The 21,590-nt window shown below is 44.6% G+C and overlaps 3 protein-coding genes across 3 annotated transcripts; 1 reads left to right on the forward strand and 2 right to left on the reverse strand.

The window, feature by feature from the left end:
* Positions 1–380: 380 nt before the first annotated feature.
* On the reverse strand, positions 381–1,838 carry LOC102710908 (ethylene-responsive transcription factor ERF038-like). The gene has a single exon (XM_040528307.1). The coding sequence runs from the start codon at positions 1,722–1,724 to the stop codon at positions 879–881; it is 846 nt and encodes a 281-aa protein (XP_040384241.1). The 5' UTR covers positions 1,725–1,838; the 3' UTR covers positions 381–878.
* A 14,201-nt stretch (positions 1,839–16,039) lies between these two features.
* LOC102711187 (8-amino-7-oxononanoate synthase-like) lies at positions 16,040–20,207 on the forward strand. Its single transcript, XM_006661998.3, has 11 exons — positions 16,040–16,673; positions 16,855–16,967; positions 17,153–17,260; positions 17,358–17,596; positions 17,693–17,734; positions 17,839–17,926; positions 18,007–18,140; positions 18,600–18,688; positions 18,939–19,089; positions 19,165–19,233; positions 19,759–20,207. Exons 1-11 carry the CDS (start codon positions 16,478–16,480, stop codon positions 19,880–19,882), a joined length of 1,353 nt encoding a protein of 450 aa, XP_006662061.1. The 5' UTR covers positions 16,040–16,477; the 3' UTR covers positions 19,883–20,207.
* Positions 20,208–20,395: 188 nt separating this feature from the next.
* On the reverse strand, positions 20,396–21,404 carry LOC121055520. The gene is made up of 2 exons (XM_040528041.1): positions 20,680–21,404; positions 20,396–20,591 (listed from the first exon to the last, which is right to left on the reverse strand). Exons 1-2 carry the CDS (start codon positions 21,402–21,404, stop codon positions 20,396–20,398), a joined length of 921 nt encoding a protein of 306 aa, XP_040383975.1.
* Between the last annotated feature and the right edge of the window lie 186 nt (positions 21,405–21,590).

A 21,590-nucleotide genomic window follows, 5' to 3' on the forward strand; every position in this document is an offset into this window, starting at 1 on the left:
AACTTGTTTCCTCCATCTTTGATGTAGGAACCCAGGGTTATCTAAAAAATTGCTTACTGTACTAGCCAAACGAAGAAGAGGATTGTGAAGAAGAAGAAGAGAGAAATATATTTCCAAAAAGCAGCTTGCAAAAAAAGGATCATGAAAAAAGAAAAGAAAGATAGCCAAAGGAGAAAGCAGGGGAGATGAGAAGAAGATGAGATGAGATGAGATGCTGCAGGCCTGCAGCCACATGAGGAATGCTACCTTTTGTCTCCACTTGATCATGGAGGAGACCAAGACCAGCCAAGCAAAATCATCAACCAATTAGTTTAACTGTATTTGCTACTAATTGCTAGTGCTAAACAAAAGGTTGGTTAAACAGTAGTACTAGTAAACAAATTAGCAGAGCAAGGGAATGGAGTTTTAATATTACCAAAGTCAGCTGCAGTGAGCCAGTAACATCCTATAGCTGGACCAGGTTCCTGGGAAACTTGTTTGTTTCAGCTCAATTTCCATTGCATTACACACTGATGAATTCTTTTTCTGGGGAACTCAATACAGAACATGGAGTACACAGTATACATCACCTAAATTCTAGCAAGGTCAACTACTTGCACAGTTCACACACAACTATGTAGCAATAACAATAATAATGTTACTGCAGATACCATTACACTATATGTATATAGCATTTTTTTTCCTCAGTAGTATTTGACTATTTGTATATATTAGATATTACCCCCTTATTAAGCAAATAGAAAAAAAGGAAGAAAGTAGAAGGAAGAAATACTGCTTTTCCAAAGGTAATAAACTACAAAAGAAAATAAAAAGGAAAAAAATAAGAAATTAAAACTGGTAATTAATCCTAGTAGTATATTGCTGTTTAGTCCTTGTGATTAAGCATCTGCTACTCCCAAGTCCCAAAGCAATGGCTCCTCGAGCCGGAGCTCCGCATTGACCTCGTCGACGTCGGGGAGCGGCGCCCACATGGTCGCGAACCCGAACGGCATTTCCTGGATGTCGAACAGCAAGTCCGGCAGGTCGAACAGCTGCTGCTCCTCCGCCTCCACCGCCGTCTCACTGCTGGTCGACGGCGTGGCGGACTCCGGCGCGGTGGCGGAGGAGTCGTTCTTGGTGGTGACCGGCCGCTGCTCGTCGTCGACGTCTGCGTGGACAACGCATGGCGCGGCGTCGGATTCCTCCGGCGACGTGCTGAACGCGGCGGCCAATGCGGCGGCGGCCTGGACGTCCTTGGGCGCCGCGGAGGCGGCCCGGGGCAGGACGCCGGCGAGGTCGGGGAAGTTGAGGTGCGCGGCGCGTCCCTTGATGGCGATCGCGGCGACGTCGTGGGCGCGCGCGGCCATCTCGGCGGTGGGGAAGGTCCCCAGCCAGATGCGCGACTTCTTGCGCGGCTCGCGGATCTCCGACACCCACTTCCCCCACGCCCGCATCCGCACGCCGCGGAACACCGGGTGCTTCCCGTCGCTGCTCCGCTTCCTCTTCTTCGTTGCCGCCGTCGTCTTCCTCCCTTCCTCCACCTCCTCCTCTTCTGCGCCGCCAGCCTCAAGTAGCACCTCTCCTACCACCTCCTGCTTCCTCTTCCCGCCGACCACGGCATTGGCTCTCATCGCCGGCGACGACGACGCGTCCGTCACTGCGGAGTTGCAGGACGAAGTGGAGGTAGCCGAGGACGAGGACGAGGACGACGACGAGCTTTCTTGGTGCTCCTGAGCCATGCCCATGGCGAGCTGCGCTGAGTTGAGCTGCAGTGTGAGCACGAGGTCGAACAGGTTGCTTGCGCGCTCCTCCCTGCTGCGTTTGTGTGCGTAGTGAGGGGGTTTTATTGCGAGTGCCAAAAACCAAACGCAAGGAGAGAGTATACAGAAAGTTAATTAACAGCAGCGTCCTATATATGCTTGGTGTCCCCATGTGTTGTCCCCACAGTGTCGTCGTGTTTATTCGATATGGTTTTTCTTTTTTTTTCTTCGGCTCTTGCTGTTGCAGGTACATGTTTTAGAAAAAAAATAGAAACTGTGACAAAGGATGGTTTATTTGTTGTATCCATGATAGGCTTTCGTTGGTCCAGTTTTAGTAGTTGAGGCTGGGACATCGTGTTAGTACTGGTACGTACAAAACTCGTTTGTTTGTCCTATAAAGCTGGGGTTGATGGAAAATTATTTTAATTTAAATTATAGAAATAATATAGAACAAATAATTAGATTATTATGATAGTTTATGATGGTGTAGAGCTCAGATTACTATAATATGATAAGCTTATCGAAGTATTTTTTCTATATTATTGTGTGACTATAGAACCAATATTATTAATTAATTTAAAGTAATTACCTATATTGTTATTCATTATCAATTTTAGTCTACAATAGTTTAACTTACTGGTTCAATAATCTAGATTACGGTAATTTTAAGCGGAAATTGGTATGGTCTTAAAATATACCACCTCCGTCTCATAATAACTTCATTTTTCGATTTATGTGCTTCAACGTTTGACCACTCGTCTTATTTGAAAAATATGTAAAAATTTTTTAAAAAAAATTAGTCACACATAAAGTACTATTCAAAGAATAAAAATATTAATAGTAAAAAAATTTAAATAAGACTATTAAGAAACAGAAAAATAAACTTATTTCAAAACGGTATCGATTGTAAAAGAGAAATTCCAAGGGGTTTTTGCAAGAAAGGAAAACGCGTGTAACACCTGTGTTCCACTTTGATCTACAAGTAACATGGGACGTATATCAGCATCCACATCCATTTGACCTCACATTAATGTAGAAGGTGATGGGATGGGGCCATGCATGCAGAAAGGAGGGACTGCCCAGTCACTGACGGGTGGGCCATGGAGGGAGAAATATATGCATGGAGGCAGCCAGCCAAGGACACAATGAGGGGGGTGTCTTGCTAGTGACACACCTCCAATTATAAAGGCATGTCACACCAGTCCACACACATATACACACCCCTCTCATGTGTTGCAGCATCACATTTTTACAGCCCATCTGGCTTTCCATGTTGCTGCTGCCCACATTGTTGTGCCCCTGCTGTGAATGGCTGGCTGGCTGGCTCTTTTTATGTTATCTCTGCCCTGCAAAATGCAACAGACAGCTGAGACCAGTGCAGGTTGTGGACACAGGCTGAGATGTGAAAATGGCAAGCCCATGCAAGTGGAGATCAAGATCAAGGCAAGGCATATCAGCATATGGCAGCAGCAGTATGTGTGAGAGCATGGCATTGGGATTGGAGCACATGGATTTGGCCAGTGGAGCTGTGAGAGATGTTGGCTGGATGGACCCAATGGTCTGGCTTTTGGAAGGCCCTGCTGTCTCTGCAAGGAGAAAAATGTGCTTGCTTGCAGCCATGCTGGGCTTGCTCCCTTGGATGTATGTGGCAAGTGAACCCCATCTGTATGCATAATTGCATTGGATTTTTCCCTTCATTGGATTCCAGATGCATGTTGTTATTGTTTTTGTTGGTATTCTCTTTTGTGAGCAGCCTATGGCACATTGGCACTGCTCTGCTTTTCTGCTTCGTGGACTACTACTTACCTCTGCTAGCTAGTCGGTTAATTGCTTCCTCCGGTCACACACAAGTGCTGCTTTAGACTTTCAAAGTCAACAATACAAAAACTTTGACAATTTGTTTATTTTTCAATCCAAAATTAGTTACCTATGTGTGATAGTACCAAAGCTTTTGCCACTGCAACAAATTTAGATATGTCATTTTTTTATATGCCTAATAACCCAAAACTCCAAAAAGTAATAATTATGATTAATCGACTATATATATATCAAGATCGAGGTGTAGATTGGACTTTGCAATGGAAGCATGCGTGTGTCTCAGCAAGAGTGGAGTACTGTACTTACCCGTCACTCGATCGCCCTGCATTTCCACGGGAAATATAATGGGATCAACCGAGATCGAGAGAACAATCGCCGATCGATCGGAGGTAGCGTGCGTAGGGCCGCCGTGTCGGCCCTGGTGCGGTGAACGCGCCGAGAGGGAAGAAAAACGGGCGGCGTGTGCGCACGGCGACTCGTGCCGAAACAGCAGCGACGGCGACTTGTCGCAGATGGAGAAATGCATACGAGTTGAACGGCGGGGCGGTGGGCGCGCATGTACATGTGCCCGGCTGGCTTATTGACCACCGAGGTTGCTCCCGCCCAAGGCCAATACATACGTGCGACTCAACTTACTGCCCTGTAATACTGGTCACTAACACATGAATTTATTCGATATGTGTTCTATGTGTCAGTCATATAGAATTAGATGACATAAAATCAAGTAATCCATTTCCATACACGATATGTTTCGTGTCCACCACACACAATATAGCAGTGAGCGAGTGAGCGAGCCGCACCCACGCTTTCGTCTAGCTAGCTCCCACGTGGCCGCTAGCGTGTACATGCAAGTCGATAAAAAAACTAATACTATCCCGCTCCAAAATACTAGAATTTTTATACGCTTCTTAAAATATATCTAGTCATAGGGATATCTATATCTGCTTTAAAAAAATATGGAAATATCTATATTTTGAAAACGAAGAAGTACATGGATGGTCCAATGGCTGGGGCCGCCATGGCGCAGGATGCATGCACGCGTATGGCGTCCCCGGCGTTGCTGGTGCTGGGAGGCTGGGAGCTAGCAGCAGAGCATGCTGCAACAGTCCGTTGAAGCCAGCTGCCGGACACGTACGTACACCTCATCATATCTCGTTTCCGTGTCTTGTTCTGCATGCTCAGCTAGCTCTTATCACTGTGGCCATACCATACTCTATCGTGGGGTTTATGCTTGGCAGAGGATCCAGCAAATCAATTAGCCGGAGTACACAGCACCGTGCTTCCCATTTTCCCTTTCAATGGCATACTAGTACAGTATATTGTAGATCTGTACATGCATGCATACACCCCCATACAACATTCGAGCTCGATGGCGATGTTTATCCTGCCACGTTTTTCTCCACTCAAATTTTAGAAAATGCTCCAAAACATCATACTCCGTCGATTTAGGCCACATTTTCAGCAAAAAATCAAACGGTATATTTGTAAATAAAAAATAATTTATTAATAGAACTTTCATATATATGTTCATAGCGACTCTAAAGGCTGAAAAATAAATTAGGGTGAAAAAACAGGTTTAAAGTTAGAAATTCAAAATTTGACTTATAAGCATAAGCATAAGCATAGGTAAAAACACGAAGATGTTAATATAAGAGATTCTGGTAATAATATGTACCATCATTTATCTAGATTTATATTAAGAATCATGGAGCTAGTAATATTTATCACTCTGACCGGAGAGTTGACAAGGCAACGATCTGACGGCGATGGCATCAGACGATCGGCACGGCACGCAGGACTGATTTGCACACAGGATTTCGGTGCCTACGCGCGCAGACGCAGCAGCCTGATTGATCTACTATCTGTGTACCAATTGTACCATGCTTACGCGCTAGGACAGCTGTCTGCTGCTGCGTTTTTGCTCATCATGCGTGCTGGTACTCGCGGTAGCTACCAAGCATAGCGGCATCTTTGGCCATATCTTCGATGAGCAATGCCAATTAAACTGTACCATGTACCAGGATGGCATGATATCTGCCTGCATAAATCTCATTTTTGCATCTATACAGTATATAATAGTCTTCCGTGAGCCGATTAATTAGACGATGGAGAACAGTACTCCCTCGGGTTTTAAATACTTATCGCCGGATAATGTTCACTTTGTAATTGTAACCAATCATATTTTTTGCAAAAAAAATTAATATACACTTAAAAGTTAGCTATATTAGCAATGTGAAGTGTGCATCGATATAAATATATAGTTTCCACTAATTATAAACTAAACAGATAGAAGTTATTAAAGGTCAAAGTGACAAGTATTTGAAACCGAGGATAGTAATTAATTAAGGACTAAAAATTATGATTGCTTACATCGTCTACAGTGTTAAGTTAGCTTACCAAGGGCCTAAACATCACCTGCCGAGTGAAAAAAAAAAACGGCCCAGTACGAGCGATGCTGTCCCCTCTGAACGCTCTTGAGTCCCAAGCCCATTATTGGGCCGCACGAAATCTAAAAATCACGTCCAGGCCCAACTATATTGGCCAAACGTACGTAGGCCGAAATCACGTTAATGACCAAAACTAAGATGGGCCGCTAGAAAGTTCACAGCCCAATTATTGGGCCGCATTCAATTCAAACACCATTAGCCCAACCAACATGGGCCTCACGTACGATAGGCTGTTCAGTGTCCGAGTCGGCAATACGCTGAACGGAAAAAAATCACAAGAGGTCTTCAAATTACCCAAGTTTATTTGTCGTCCGTTAATTGTAATACCAGATGTACCCTAAATTAATAAAATTTATTCAAAAAAGCTCCCTTCGTAGTATTGATTTTTGTTTTTTTATCGGTTTTAATGACATGACGTCTGGTGGATCCTATCTATTTTTTTTCTTATCGATTTTAATGACATGACGTTGGATAGATCCCACGTATGAGATATTTTTATTTTTTCTCTCATCTTCTCTCCCTTCCTCTTCTCTCTCCGCTCTTTTCTTCCTAACTTCCCTCCTCCAGAGTGCGCCCGACGGTGGCCGGCGTGGGAGGGCGGCAGCCGGCGTGAGCTTCGGCCGCACGGCGGTGGCGGGCGACGGCCGACAGCGAGCCGCTGGTGGTGACGCAGTAACGCTCAACTTCCTAGAGTACCCGGACATCGGCGAGCGCGCCTTCAGCCGCGCCGGCCGTCTCCTCGTGTCTGCTTTCATGTACGCCGAGCTATACCTTGTCGCCGTCGGCTTCCTCATCCTCGACGGCGACAACCTCGAAAAGCTCTTCCCCGGGAGCAGCGTCAGCCTGCGGCCGGTGTCTCTCGCCGGAAAGCAGCTGCTCGTCGTGCAGTTCGCGCTCGTGGTCGCGCTCACGTCGTGGCTGAGCAGCATCGGTGTGCTCGCGTACGTCTCCGCGACGGATACATCAAGCTATAGTATATAACACATATATTTGAATACTCATTACGCACAATGCAATCATGCATGCATCAATTCCAGGGGTTTCTCGACTTGTTTCATTATATATCTAGAGCTAGCTAGATCACCAGCTATACCCAGCTATATGCATGGTATTTTATGTGTATATATAATCACGATGCAAGCAAAACCAGACAGCCCGATCGCCCCCGGAAATATCCCGCCACCGTCGGCAGCGGCCGGCGGCGCCGCCGACTGGATGAACGACGATGTACTATATGGATGCATCTCTGTGATCGAAGCCGTGGCGCTGGTGGGGTCGCTGCTCAGCGTGGGCGCGTGCATGCTGTTGCCCTGCGCCTGCTACGTCAGGATCTTCGGGCCGCCGTCGATAAGCCGCTGGGAGGCCGCGACGATCGGTGGGATACTGGCAGCTGGTGCTCTGCCTCGGGTCGCCCGACCGCGCCGCGGACGCCGCCGTGGCCGCGGAGCTCGGGCTCCGCCTGGTCCACGTTGACGCCAACTGCGCCGAGGAGGTGGCAGACACCGTCATGCCGCTCTTCCTCGGCCTCCTCCGCCGCACCCACCTTCTGTCCCGCCACGCCTCGTCCTCCTCCACGCCTCCCGCCGGGTGGCTCGGCTCCGTCCAGCCGCTCTGCCGCGGAATGCGCCACTGCCGTGGGCTGGTGCTTGGTATCGCCAGAGTCAACGCCGCCGCGCGATGCCTTGCCCCCTTGCCCCCGCCGGCGGAGGAGGGAACTTAGGAAGAAGAGAGAGAGGAGAGAAAGGGAGAAAGAGAAGAGGAATGGAGAGAAGGAGAGAGAAAAAATAAAAAAATCTGACATGTGAGATCCACTAGACGTCACATCCATAAAACTAGTTAAAAAAGTTAATAATGCTGAGAGATTTTTTTAAACAGATTTTATAAGTTTAAGAGTACACATTTCTAATATTGTGGTTAGGGACAAAAATAAACTTGTCTTCAAATTTAGAGATGGTCTCATACTATGTTTACTCTTTTAAAAAATAGTAGGTCGATGGGTGATGGCGTCACAGAGAAGGACCAAGACGAAGACAAAGAGGGAGAGATAAAAGAATTCCCCAATTCATCCGATCGATGCCACTGGTGATGGCGGAATTACTCACGCGGTGTATTGATAGCATACTGATAGCATACAGAACATGTGTGTGTGGGGGTATATATATATATATACACACACACTCAACCCATATCATAACCATTTCCCAGCAAATATCGGGACGTTAGGATAGGATAAGCACAATCAGGATACTAACATATACATGATAATATTTATTGCTAACACGCCCCGCAGACCGATCATCGGTTCGACGAATGTTCAGGCTGGAGCGAAAATCAGCAAAAAGCGAAGTCGGCAGTCCCTCGGTGAAGATATCGGCATACTAAAAACTAGTTGGTACTTGAAGAACTCGAACGGCACCAACAGGACACTTTCTCACGAATAAAGTGAAGATCAATCTTAACGTGTTTCGTGCGTTGATATTGTGCATGATTTGTCGAGAGATACATTGCGCTGACATTATCATAATAGACTAGAGTGGCGCGGGATGACCGGAAGAATGCAACTCCTGCAGTAGTTGACAAAGCCAACAGGTTTATATGACAACATTTGCGATCGTTCGGTATTCAGCCTCAGCACTTGAACGAGACACCGTGTTCTGACGCTTAGACTACCACGAAATTAGAAAGTCCCCTAGAAAAACAGCATAGCCTGAAGTTGACTTACGGGTGTCAGGACAGCCCGCCTAGTTAGCATCGGAATAGGCAATCAGGTCGTGATGGTGAGCGCTAAAAATGGAGGCCAAATTCCAGGGTGCCCTAAACATACCAAAGAATCATCTTCAGGGTGGCGGTATCCATATACCATTCCGTGGAGATCGACGGTGTCAACGTGTTGGTGTGGAATATAAACAAAATTTTGTGTGAAAAAACAATACCAGATTAAATCGTATCATAACATCAAGGATGACACCTCCACTCGTGATCATTAAGCTCATCGTTGTTGGTATGTTCAAGCTAATTTATTTTCTTTGAATCTTTGGTAACGCCAGAATTTGAATAATTGCCGTTGGAAATTAAATTGTGAATAAAGACCGAATCAGACAGGAAACAGGTCAATTGGATAGAAGACCAGATGGAATACAACTCGGATTTAATAGATGAAGTCTGAATCGGATAAGAAATAGAGTCCGATTAGGCCTAGAATGTTACAGATAGATACGGAAATAATCAGAGTCCGTGTAATTTAATTTTATCTGTTAATTACAGTTAGTTTAGATTTTTCCTTTATCTCTAAGAGAGTTAGAGTCCGATTAGGACTTGTGTGTTTGTTAACACCAAAATTTGGTAAATTTCCGTATTAGATTTGGACAAGGAAAGGTGCAATTGTCGATAGATATTTTATCCGGAAGAGTTCGAATTCAATAGGGAATCGTGAAGACCAAGGTTTGGCGGCATAATTTTATCTAGTACTTAGAGTTAGTTAAGATTTTATCTCTAAGAGATTAGAGTCCAATTGGAACTTGTCTATTTTCTTTTATCTATTAGAATCCGTGTCGTATTCAATAGAAATTAGAGATAGAGTTTGTTATTTCTTTTTATCTATTAGAAGTCGTGTGTTGTGTCTGACATGGACTAGTATCCACCCGAGGATATAAATATGTGTGCCCCGGGTCATTATAAATCATCTACACATCAATTAGATCAACTTCTTTCGGCGCATCGCCACCCTCTTCAGAGGTTTCAACTTCGGTGAAACTTGGCACCTGACGCAGGGCTGCATCGCTTCGATCTCCGGCGGAGGGGTAAGTCCATCATTCCGCTGGGCCATGGTAATCGCTCGGCTAGATTAGAACTGTCTCAGTTCGGTCTGATCTTCTAATCTAGTTGTGTGATTGCTAATTATCGTATCAGTTTCAACTTAGATCACTTTCGTGTTTTGAGTTGATCTGGTCGACCACTTTGGGCGATCTATGTTGGTTTGATTCGCTATTTGACATATTCAATCTAATACTGTCTCGGTTAGATCTGATCTAGTAGATTACGTTTGTCAGATGGTTTATATCAGATTGATGTATTTTACTCATTGTTTTATCGGAGTACCAGCCGATAAGTTACCAGTCATCGGCTCATCGACTTGATAGCAATCTAGATCTGTTTAGTATCTATTATGACGTTGCTAGGTTTAATCTTGAACTGTCTCGGTTGGGTCCGATCTTCTATGATTATTCTTACCAATTTGGGGTAGGTATTTTATAGATTTTGGTTGTTTGTCCACCGTTTATAGCCGATGATTTTGGTCGATCTATATGCTTATCATATTTACATCAATAGAGTAGCTGATTGCTTTGCTGCATTATTTATATACCAATCGGCTTGATTTAGTTTGATCGGCGGTTATTTATGCTGCATCGGCTTATGAGAATTACATGCAAATTGGTTTTAGTTGATTGTAATATATGATTTATTGTTTATTCCAAGTAATTCGTTGGTTTATTTATTAGCCTTATCGATCTTCATGTTTTCTATAATCATATCGTGCTCGGCGGCATACTGTCTTGGTTAAGTTCAATATCTGTACGTCTAGTTCGATCTGGTTATAGGGGCTTGTCTGATCGACTAAGATTAATAAGTGACTTGGCGGGTTATGTTGGTCTAATATTTATTTCAATCTTATTTCTACAAGTTTCTAGCCGATCCAAGCTTTTTCAGCCGATTGCTCAGTCTATCGGCTAACCATTGCAGCATCAACATCCGATCGGCTAGATATTTATTCACATGTCGGCTCGATAGCCGGTCGGCTTATTTTATTGCTTATCTTGTCAGTTGCAGGATCAAACTGACTGGCGCGCACGCGCATCATTCTAAGAATTTAGGTCCTGCACTCCCATGCCTTCGTGTGTGACACGTCAACGTTTACATTTTGACGTCAACAGTGTTAGAGATAGAGTCTACATAGAAGTTTGTTTTTTTATCTATTAGGAGTCGTATGTCGTGTTCAACACGGACTAACATCCACCCGAGGGTATAAATATGTATGCCCGGAGTCATTGTAAATCATTTACACATCAATACAGATCAACTACTCTTGGCGCATCGCCATCCTCCTAACCGAGTTTTCAACACTGGCAGAACTTGGCACCTAGCGTGGGGCTGCATCGTCTCGATCTCCGGTGGAGGGGTAAGTCCTACGTTCCGTCAACCAAGGTAATCGTATCGGCTATATTAGAACTGTCTTGGTTCAGTCCGATCTTCTAATCTAGTTGTGCGATTGCTAGTTATTGTATCAGTTTTAGCTTAAGTTTCTTCGGTATCTTGAGTTAACCTAGTCGACCACTTTGGGTGATCTACGTTGGTTTGATATTTGCTATTTAACATATTCAATCTAATATTGTTTTGGTTCGGTTGGATCCAGTAGATTGCGTTTATCATATGGTTTATATCAGATCAATGTATTTTGCTCATTATTTTATCGAAGTACCAGCCGATAAGTTATCGGTCATCGGCTCGTTGGCTTGATAGCAATCTAGGTCTGTTTAGTACCTAGCCTGACATTGCTAGGCGTAGTCTTGAACTGTCTTGGTTGGGTCTGATCTTCTATGGCTATTCTTAGCAATCTAGGCTAGATATTTTATAGATCTTGGTCGTTTATAGTCGATGATCTTTGTTAGTCGTCTATAGCTGATGATCTTTGTCGATCTACATGCTTATCTTATTTATATCAATAGAGTAGTCGATTGCCTTACTGTATTATTTTTATACCAATCGACATGATTTAGTTAGATCGGCGATTATTTATGTTGCATCGGGTTTTAGCCGATCGTAGCAAAGCATTCATTGTTTAAAATTATTCTAAGTAATTCATCGGTTTATTTATTAGCCTTATCGATCTTCATGTTTCCTATAATTATATCATGTTTGACTACATATTGTCTTGGTTAAGTCCGATCTATGTATGTTTGGTTCGATCTGGTTATAGGGGCTCGTCCGATCGACTAAGATTAATAATTAACTTGGTGGATTACGTTGGTCTAATATTTATTTCAAGTTTCTAACCAATTCAAGCTTTTTACAACCGATCATTCATCCTATCGGCTAAACGCTACTACACCAACATCCGATCGGCTGGATATTTAGTCACCTATCGGCTCGGTAGTCGGTCCGCTTGTTTTATTCTTCATCTTGTCAGTTCAGGATCAAACTGACTGGCACGCCCGCGTATTCTAAGATTTAGGTCTTGCACTGGAGCATTCTGAGAAATGACTCCTAAATCTTCGTGTGTGACACGTCGGATCACATTTTTTATGTCAACAATCTTCTAGCTAACTCATGTATGGTTAAGAAGCTAATTCATTTCTTGAATCTTCTAGCAACCTCATACATGGTTAAGCCTCTCAAATACTAATGTCATGTCGTTCCCCGTCGCTATGCATGACACCATCGCTCCCGTCGTCATCCTCGACGCTGGCATCCCCATCTGTTGTCGCCTACCGCCGCCGTCCTCAATGCAGGCCATGCCCGACCTATGTCCTTTTTGGTTTAGCCCTCATGTATGTTTTTATTGTTAGCAAGTAAACGGGTGTACCCGCAGGTTAGGTTAGGACAAATTTTTATGCCTGTGATGTAGTAATGAGTTTATCTACTCATTCCACTGGTATAAATTTCTCTCACAAGTACGATAATATTTAAGTAGGAGCAAAGTATATAAATCTCTAGCACAATGTAGTATTCATATGTATGTTGCATGTCTTAAGTTAAGGTCTAGAATAATCTAGCTAATTGTAGATTAATCTAGCTTAGCTATCTAATATATGGTATGGTGACCTATAAATAGACATCCAAGGTTATGCGAAGAGATGAAAGATATACTACTCTACACTACCAAAATACATGTACTAACGCTACTGTATCATAATATTTATTCATACATCATTTAATTTCATGTTAGTTAAATTACTTATTTTAAAATAGATCTAGTTACACTTTAATTTAATTAAGTCATATATCCAATATATCTGTACTAATAAATGGTGACATTTGATAATGAAAATCAATTAATTGAAATAAATTTTATGTTTGACATTGTGCAATTTATCTATCATAACATATTCAACTAAAAGAATATGCTTTTATCAAAAAATTTCAATGTGAAGTTTAGAAAACAGAAAAGATTAAGTCGATAACAATAGGAATGTCAGATATAGCATTTTGTTAATTAATCAATCATTAGTCATTATAGTAAAAAAAAGTAAAATCAAACTATTAGACAATATGCTTTTATAAATAAAATTTGTTTAAGACATTCAAATATGAATATGAAAGGCAATTGCATATATGGTCTAGAGTTCTTAAACAGAAACAAAGTTTACTTTAAATCAAACACCTTAACATGATAATTCTCATATCCAAGAGGTATATAATTATTTTTTAGAAAAAAACATATTTACACATAAAAGTATATGGACACATCTTACTGGCTTTTACATAAGAACGGTACGTTCAATTGATAAATTAACAAATAGTCAGAGTTACTGTTATCATACTTTAAAGTTGTTACCAATTTCATCTTGGCAAATCGATTTTTAAGATGATATGTAGAAAGTATTGCATAAATTCAGCTATAAGCATGAACCTATTAAATGATATAAAACAAAATTAACCAAGTACATAGATTATGGCTGCTTCAGTTAATGAAATTATGCGTTAATGCTTCAAACTGTGTCAATAATACTGGTAAGCAAAAATATAAATATTTGTATTGAAATAAGAACTTGGAACATGCATTTACTTTAGAATTTTAGAAAAGTATTATATAATTAATTGTCATGTTTACCATAAGAATAGACTTAAAGTTGAACAACATTTTTCATAATTGTAATCTTTTTTCCTGTTAGATATTCATACGGGAGAGAATTATGATGATATAGGAAATTCAAGAATACTAATTAAACTGTTCCTTATCATATCGTGCACAACAAGGAAAAAACTAGTAAGATAAATAAAATTTCATGTTCAAAAATAATATCAGGTCAACGATGACATCTTCAACTCATGATACTTGAGTTAACTATTGCTGAAAAAGTAACTTCCACATGTTCTACAGTGGGGTTCTTCTTATTCTTGTTGATACCATGTACGTCTTTATTATGGTGTTTCGATGCATTAACTTTAAAAGCTGGATGTTTGATCTTTTTGGGAACCCCACGAATTCTTGTTGATACCATGTACGTCTTCATTATGGTGTTTTGATGCATTAACTTTGAAAGCCAGATGTTTGATCTTTTCGGGAACCCCACGGCGAAGACGGAGATAGCATGAGGCGCACGGCATACTGCCCATGCCGGAGTACAGGGCACAAAGCTTATGAAAATCAACCTCCACATCCTCTTGAAACCATGCACACTTGATGTTCTGAGGCCCTGTTTTTTTCCTAAAAATATCAAATCGAATCTTGTGATATTTCAATGGAGCATTAAAAAATAGATGAAACAAAAAACTAATTGCACAGTTATGGCAGAAATCGTGAGACAAATCTTTTGAACCTAATTAGTCCATGATTAGCCATAAGTGCTACGGTGACCAATGTGCTAATGGCAGATTAATTAGGCTCAAAAGATTCGTCTCATGGTTTCCAGGCGAGTTGTGAAATTCATTTTTTTATTTGTATCCAAAAACTTGTTCCGACATCCGATTAAACGTTAAACGTTCGATGTGACACCCAACAATTTTTCTTTTTCCAAACTAAACACCCACTTGGCCCTGTTTAATTTCCATAATTTTTTTCTAAAAACATCATATCGATGTTTTGGACATCTAAATAGAGCATTAAATATGGATGAAACAAAAAAACTAATTGCATAGTTATTGGAGAAATCGTGAGACGAATCTTTTGAGCATAATTAGTCCATAATTAACTATAAAGTGCTACAATAACCCACATATGTTAAAGATAGATTAATTAGACTCAAAAGATTCATCTCACGTTATTCAAGTGAGCTATGAAATTCGATTTTTTTATTCGTGTCAAAAAACTCATTTTGACATCCGTCAAATGTTTGATGTAACTAGCAAAAACTCAATAGAATCGACGTCGGCGTTGATGTGTTTGTTGTCTTCCTCGACGCCGGCAAGAGCCTCGTTGCCCGCATCGTCCGCATCCGCGAGTCCCAGTCCATCGTCGCAGCCCTCTTCGATTGCGACCTCCCCCGCCGCTGCCCCAGCGACCTCCCCCGCCAAGCCACCGCCATGCACATCATCCCCGCCCTCGCCGACGCCCGCCTCCACCTCCGCATCGCCATGGCCGTTCCCATTGTACCCGACCTCGCCGACGCCCGCCTCTACCTCCGCGGCGCCGGCCAGCATCTTCTCCACCGCAGCGGCCATGGCCGCCCTCGCTGACGCCCGCCCTCTTCCTCGTCACCATCAGCCTCTCCTCCAGCGATGCCATCGTCCCCACCTTCGCCGATGGCCGCCTTCTCCTCTGCGGCGTCACCGTCGTCATCGCCTCCCCTGAGCACGGCCCCCGGCAAGCAGCCGCCTCCCTAGCTCCCGTCCCCTCCACCACCGCCGTGGAGTCCATCCTCCACGGGTTCTTCTCGGCGTTCTCGCTTCGGCGACTCGTCGGAGCTCGGTGATGAAAGCCGACGGCCGCCTTCTCCTGATCTCCTCCGCGTCGCCACCGTCACCGCCTACCCCGAGTACGGCCCCCGTCAAGCAGCCGCCTCTCCCGCTCCCGTCCCCTCCACCATCGTCGCGGGTTCTTCTCGGCGTTCTCGCATCGTCGACTCGTCGGAGACGAAGAAGACTAGAGGGGGTGGCGTGGTGCTTGCTCGGTGTTCTGAGAGGCGGTTGCAAACAAAGAAGACGGGAAGATTATTTAAGGGTTTAATTGGTCCACGTGGGCGGCCGCAAATGATCCTCGTCGGCTAATTGTGCTGCTTATTGGGCCCGGATCAAGGCCGCGCGCGATCCCGCCGTTGGATATGGAATGGTTTCGGCCGGGGCCTGGGGACAGCACGATAGCCGTCGGATCAAAGATGGGCGACCACCGTGCTTCCCAACCCCCCGGCGTCGCCGGCTGCCTCCGCCACCGCCGGTGCGTACCGACCAAGCCGTTCGCCGGGTCGCCGCAGCCGCCTCTCGTTGGCCGGTGGATGGGATTCTGTGCCTCCCTGTACTCCGGACCCTTCTTGCTTCTCTTCCCGTCGCTTCCCTCGCGTTCGCGGACGTGAGCGAGCGGCGATGCCCATGGCGCCGGCGGTGGAGGAGACGTCGAACGTGAGCGGCGAATCTACGCCTTGCTGCTCGGAAGGCGGGAGCACGTCGTGAAGCGTAGGGAAGAGGAAGACCCACCACGCGGTCGCTGACGGGTGGGGCCAACCACCCGCCGTCACTCACGCCCTATCTGCCCCCTCGGATTCTCCGCCCCACCCGCGTCGACGAGGCCGACAGCAGCTAGCAAACTAGCTGTTCGACGTAATGGCGCAGTGGGACGCGCTCGTGGACGCCGCGCTCGAGAGGCTGGCCTCCAGGAGCCTCCTGCGCGCCACGCGTCCCATCGCCCTTGCGGCGCCGCCCGCGCTGCCGGAAACCTTCCCCGGTCCAGGCCCGTGGGACCGCGCCGCCGTCGAGATCCGGCTCGACCGCGCGACGCTCCACCAATGGCTAGCTGAAGGTCCCATCTCTTTTCTTTTACCCTCTTCTTTGCTTCACCGCGTGTTAGAAGTTCAATTCTCCGTCCCTTGCCTTCGAGATAAGCATGAGCAATAACTTGTTCTAGTTTCTTGCTGTATCTTTTGATAGGAAAAATTGTTAAGAATTCCTTTTCTGCTTCTTGTTTCGTTTGGTTTGATTAGGTGGTGAGACGAGTAGCCAAGAAGAGGAGGTAGGAGATGACCTGATTCTTTTCTCCGGGAATGACTACATGGGCCTCAGCTCACATCCAGCAATTCGCGATGCTGCAGTGAAGGTGCTCTTGTTCTGTATCTATGTGTGTGCCTATTGTTTGGTGGAAAATGAATTCTAGGCTTTGCACTTCCATGTTCACTGAGGGGGAAATCCTTGGAGGGCCATATAATTGACTTCTCCTTGTTTCATCTATCGAGTATACTGAATCATTGGTTGATTTTGCTAACGTTCTGGTGTGTCTGCTAGGCAGCTCAAGAGTACGGCATGGGTCCTAGAGGATCTGCGTTGATTTGTGGGTATACTAGTTATCACAAAATGGTGGAGGAATCATTGGCAGAGTTGAAGAAAAAGGAGGTCTGGTATTGTGTTCTGAATTCAAGGAACCACATGAGTCCCAGTAAAAATAAATTCTATAAAAAGGCTCTGTATCCTTACTAGAGTATTTTTGCAGGATTGCCTCCTTTGCCCCACTGGGTTTTCTGCTAATATGGCTGTAATGACAGCCCTGGGAAATATCAGCTCTCTTTTGGCTGTAGGTAGAAAGCCTGCAAAGCATGAGAGAATAGCAGTTTTCTCAGATGCTCTGAACCATGCTTCGATCATTGACGGGATCCGCCTTGTTGAGCGACAGCAAGAAGTGGTAGCATTTATCTACAAACACTGTGATATGGACCATCTTGAATTTATGCTGTATGTTTTTCACTTTCCAGTCATAACATACAAAATGTTAGAATTTTAAGCACCAATTGATTTAGTTATAAACCATGTTTGTGACTACACATTCAGGTCTCATTGCTCAATGGAAAAGAAAGTTGTTGTCACAGATAGGCAAGTTATATTTCCAAGTAAATTTCATCATTCAATAATCTTTTAGTTTTTATATCAGTGGCTAGCGTGACGAACTTAAAATAATTTTCATTGATAAAATGCAGCCTGTTCAGCATGGATGGTGACTTTGCTCCATTTCCTGAGCTTGTCAAGTTACGCAGAAAGTATGGTTTTTTGTTGGTCATCGACGATGTTAGTATTTTATCTCCTCCGAAATACATTTTTTTCAGGGCTAATAGTAATCAAGTTATGTTGCAATTTTCCTTTTCAAGGCACATGGAACACTTGTTTGTGGTGGGAACGGTGGTGGTGCACCAGAGTTGTTTGATTGCGAGAATGATATTGATATAAGTGTTGGCACCTTAAGCAAGGCTGCTGGCTGCCATGGTGGTTTTATAGCATGCAGGTATTCTATTGTAACTTATATTCATATTGTCTTCCAGGGAAGAACTGCTTATACTGTATTTAAACTGTGGAAGTGAATCATACATGCCTTAAAATAAAGGACTGTTACAAATATCTGAGACAGAACATACTTGATAATATGTAAACGGGGCAACATGTCAGAACAAATGCTTGGATGACTGCAAACACTTTCTGTATTTGTTGCCGTTCTGACTAACTTATGGGTGTTGAAAATTTAGGAATTGTGCTAAGTGCTTAACATTTGATCTCATGCTTATAGATTCAGTAAATAGAAGCTACCCCTCATGCAAATATGCAGTATTATACACCGTCAAAATGTATCACAAGTCACAACACAGGAATTTCAACAGTAGCGCTTCATTGATTCTCTGCATTTTGGATGCATGGCATAATCTCTCTTGATAATTTCAATCTCATGACAAATAATATCCGTTGACAGTACCCGATGGAAGAGGCTAATTCAATCACGAGGTCGCTCGTTCATATTTTCAACCGCTTTGCCAGTACCAGTAGTCGCTTCTGTGCATGGTAATACTCTATCACATCATGATTATTTTTTATTCTAATAATTTTATACGATTGATCTGGGTGTCTGATATTGATTGCTACCAACCTTTTGTGTTACCTTGTTTTCGCTGGGAAGGTCATAACATATTTCTCTATCACATCAGACAGTAGAAATGAACAATTTTAAATAAAGTACTTCTACTAAATTAGAAATTATCTTATTGTGAAAGTAAATATCTGGTATCTTTCTAACAGAATCAATTAATTTCAGCTGCCTTATATGTATCAAGGGAAGAAAGATGGCGGAGATTAGTGATCTGGAGGCATGTGCAGTATTTTGCCTCTTTGACAAAACTCAACATAACAAGTCCAATAATTTCCATAGTGGTTGGAAGTGAAGAAGCAGCACTTAGAGCTGGAAGGTTCTCACTTCCTCTTATTTTCATTTATTCATAATATCAATACTTGTGTTCTAATATTTTCGTTTGGAACTGAAGGCATATGCTAAGATCTGGGTTTCATGTCACACCAATTCGGCCACCCACAGTACCACCCAACTCATGCAGGTTGAAAACTCTTCTGTTCCCTGCATTTGCCGTCCTAATTTCCGTTCATAATTTCTACCAAAATCTAAATTTTGTGGTCAATGTTCTTAGGGATCATTGACTGTAATTATACCAGGTCTAGGACGCAATGTATATATAGATTTATGGGTGAAAACGATCAGAATCCGAACATGTATACGGAAACGATGCTCAGTCGGTTGGAAATCAACCATATTAATCAATTTAACTATTTTAGTGTTTACTATAATATGGTGCAGACAAATTTTCAAGACAGTTAAATTATATATATGACAAATGGAAATGCTCGTCATCGGGAATCCCATGACCGTTTTCACCCTTATTAATATATTATATTAATGTGATTTCATTTTCTTTGCCACTTCTCTCTAAAGATGGAATCTCTGCTATAATTTGTTGTCCAGATATCAGATGGTCCTGGTGTTTATCGACCTACTATGAACTAGCTAGGACATGTTTCAACAGATATCTACTGGTTTAATTTTTTTTTCAATGAATTCTTGGCAGGTTGCGGATAACTCTCAGTGCTTCTCATTCTTCGGATGACATTAAAAGGCTGGTGGATGCGTTGACGCCGTGGCTCCCTGACAATCATGATGTTCAGAGATATGCTGTTGTGCCAAAGCTCTAAACGATGGTTGACCTGACTTTTTAGCTCTTCAAGCTTCAAGAAGTGAGACAATCTGATGTACTGATGGATGATATGGAAGAACCGGGGAGGGGGGATAAGTTACTGCTAGTTGGCGCAATTAATTGCTTCATTTATCTTTGTATTACAGCAGTTAATGTGAAACATAATTGATGAGGGCAATTTGACTGTCCTGATTGCCAATCAGATCAACAAACATAAGCACCACATATACAACTGGGTAACAACATTCATGTACGGCGCATCCACACTCCTGGTTGCAAATTACAAAGACGTATTCACAATAAACTACAGACAATTTATTCCATAAGACAAGGCAAAAACATGTAAATTAATTAAGCTCTGTCCAAAGCTGTAGCTAGGTAGGTAGTATGCTTGGACATGCATGGCATATGCAAACATCTCAAAACACATGAAACCTGTCTCTCTCGAGTAGCTAAACATACTTAGTTTTGTATGATTATGATGGCCATGTTGCCATGTAGTGTGGTATGATCAGTTGGGCTTGGAGCTTGGCACGTAGATCCTGGCCCAGAGGTGCCTCCCCTTGATCATGAACTTGGCCGTCTGCTGGCCGTCGAGCACCACCGGGATCATCGACGGGCACCGGAGCACCACCCGTCCGTACACCGGCAGCTGCCCCGCCGCCGCCTTCTCCACCATCACCGACTCCACGCACGGCCCGTACAACCTGCACAGAGATCGATACACGTACGTACAGCATGCAAGAGATCGATGAACGGAGGAAGAAGAAGGTGGTTGAGCTTTGGTTTGGTTACGAGTTGAAGAAGGCGATGATGTCGTCGGAGCTGATGGGGTAGCCGCGGGAGAAGGTGATGAACAGAGAGCGGTAGTCCTCCGGCAAGGGGCTGTAGGTGTGCTGCTGCTGCGGCGGCTGCGGCTGCACGGGGATCCACGGCATGGCCATCGGGTTCAGCGCGGCCGGCGGCGGCATCGGGGGGAAGTGGACGGCGGGGTGGTACGTCGGCGGCGGCGGGCCGTCCAGCTGGAGCGCGTCGCGCACGTTGCTGGGCAGGTAGGCGGCGGCGGCGGCGTCGTCGGAGGCGAAGACGACGTCGTCGTCGAAGATGACGCGGCAGACGTTCTTGTACACGTCGCTGACGCCGGCCATGGCCTCCTCGCGGTGGGCGTCAAAGTAGGCGAGGCCCTCGATGGGCTCGGCGAGGAGCGCGTTGGTGCAGGGCAGCAGGCGGAGGGCGGGGTCGCCGTCCCCGGCGGCGGCGAGCGCGGCGAGCCTCTGCGCCCGGCGGCGCGGGAGCCGCGCGAGGCAGGCAAGCGCCTCGTCGACGAACCGGAGCACGACGGGGCCCGGCAGCGCGGAGACGCGGCGGATGAAGTCATGGTGGCCGACGGACTCGAGCCAGAGCCAGAGCGCGATGACCCACCTCATCGGCCCGGGCTCCTGGCCGAGCTCGCCGACCAGCCGGTGGAAGAACTCGCGCTCCATCGTGTGGAACATCATCAGCTCAAGGCCGCTCGCCATGTCCGGCCGCCGCCCGCCTACGTACGGACGACGTACCTATAGCCTATAGCTAGCTACACCTATGTCTACCTCGCCTCCCTCGCCAGCATCCGGAACGAAACGCTCGCTCGCTGCTCTCACTACCGCTGCCGCCGCTGTTAAATAGCTGGCCGAATCGGCAGCTGGCTCGCCGGGGAGGGAGGAAGC

This window comes from Oryza brachyantha, chromosome 10, assembly GCF_000231095.2.
Source record: "Oryza brachyantha chromosome 10, ObraRS2, whole genome shotgun sequence".
NCBI classification, from domain to species: domain Eukaryota; kingdom Viridiplantae; phylum Streptophyta; class Magnoliopsida; order Poales; family Poaceae; genus Oryza; species Oryza brachyantha.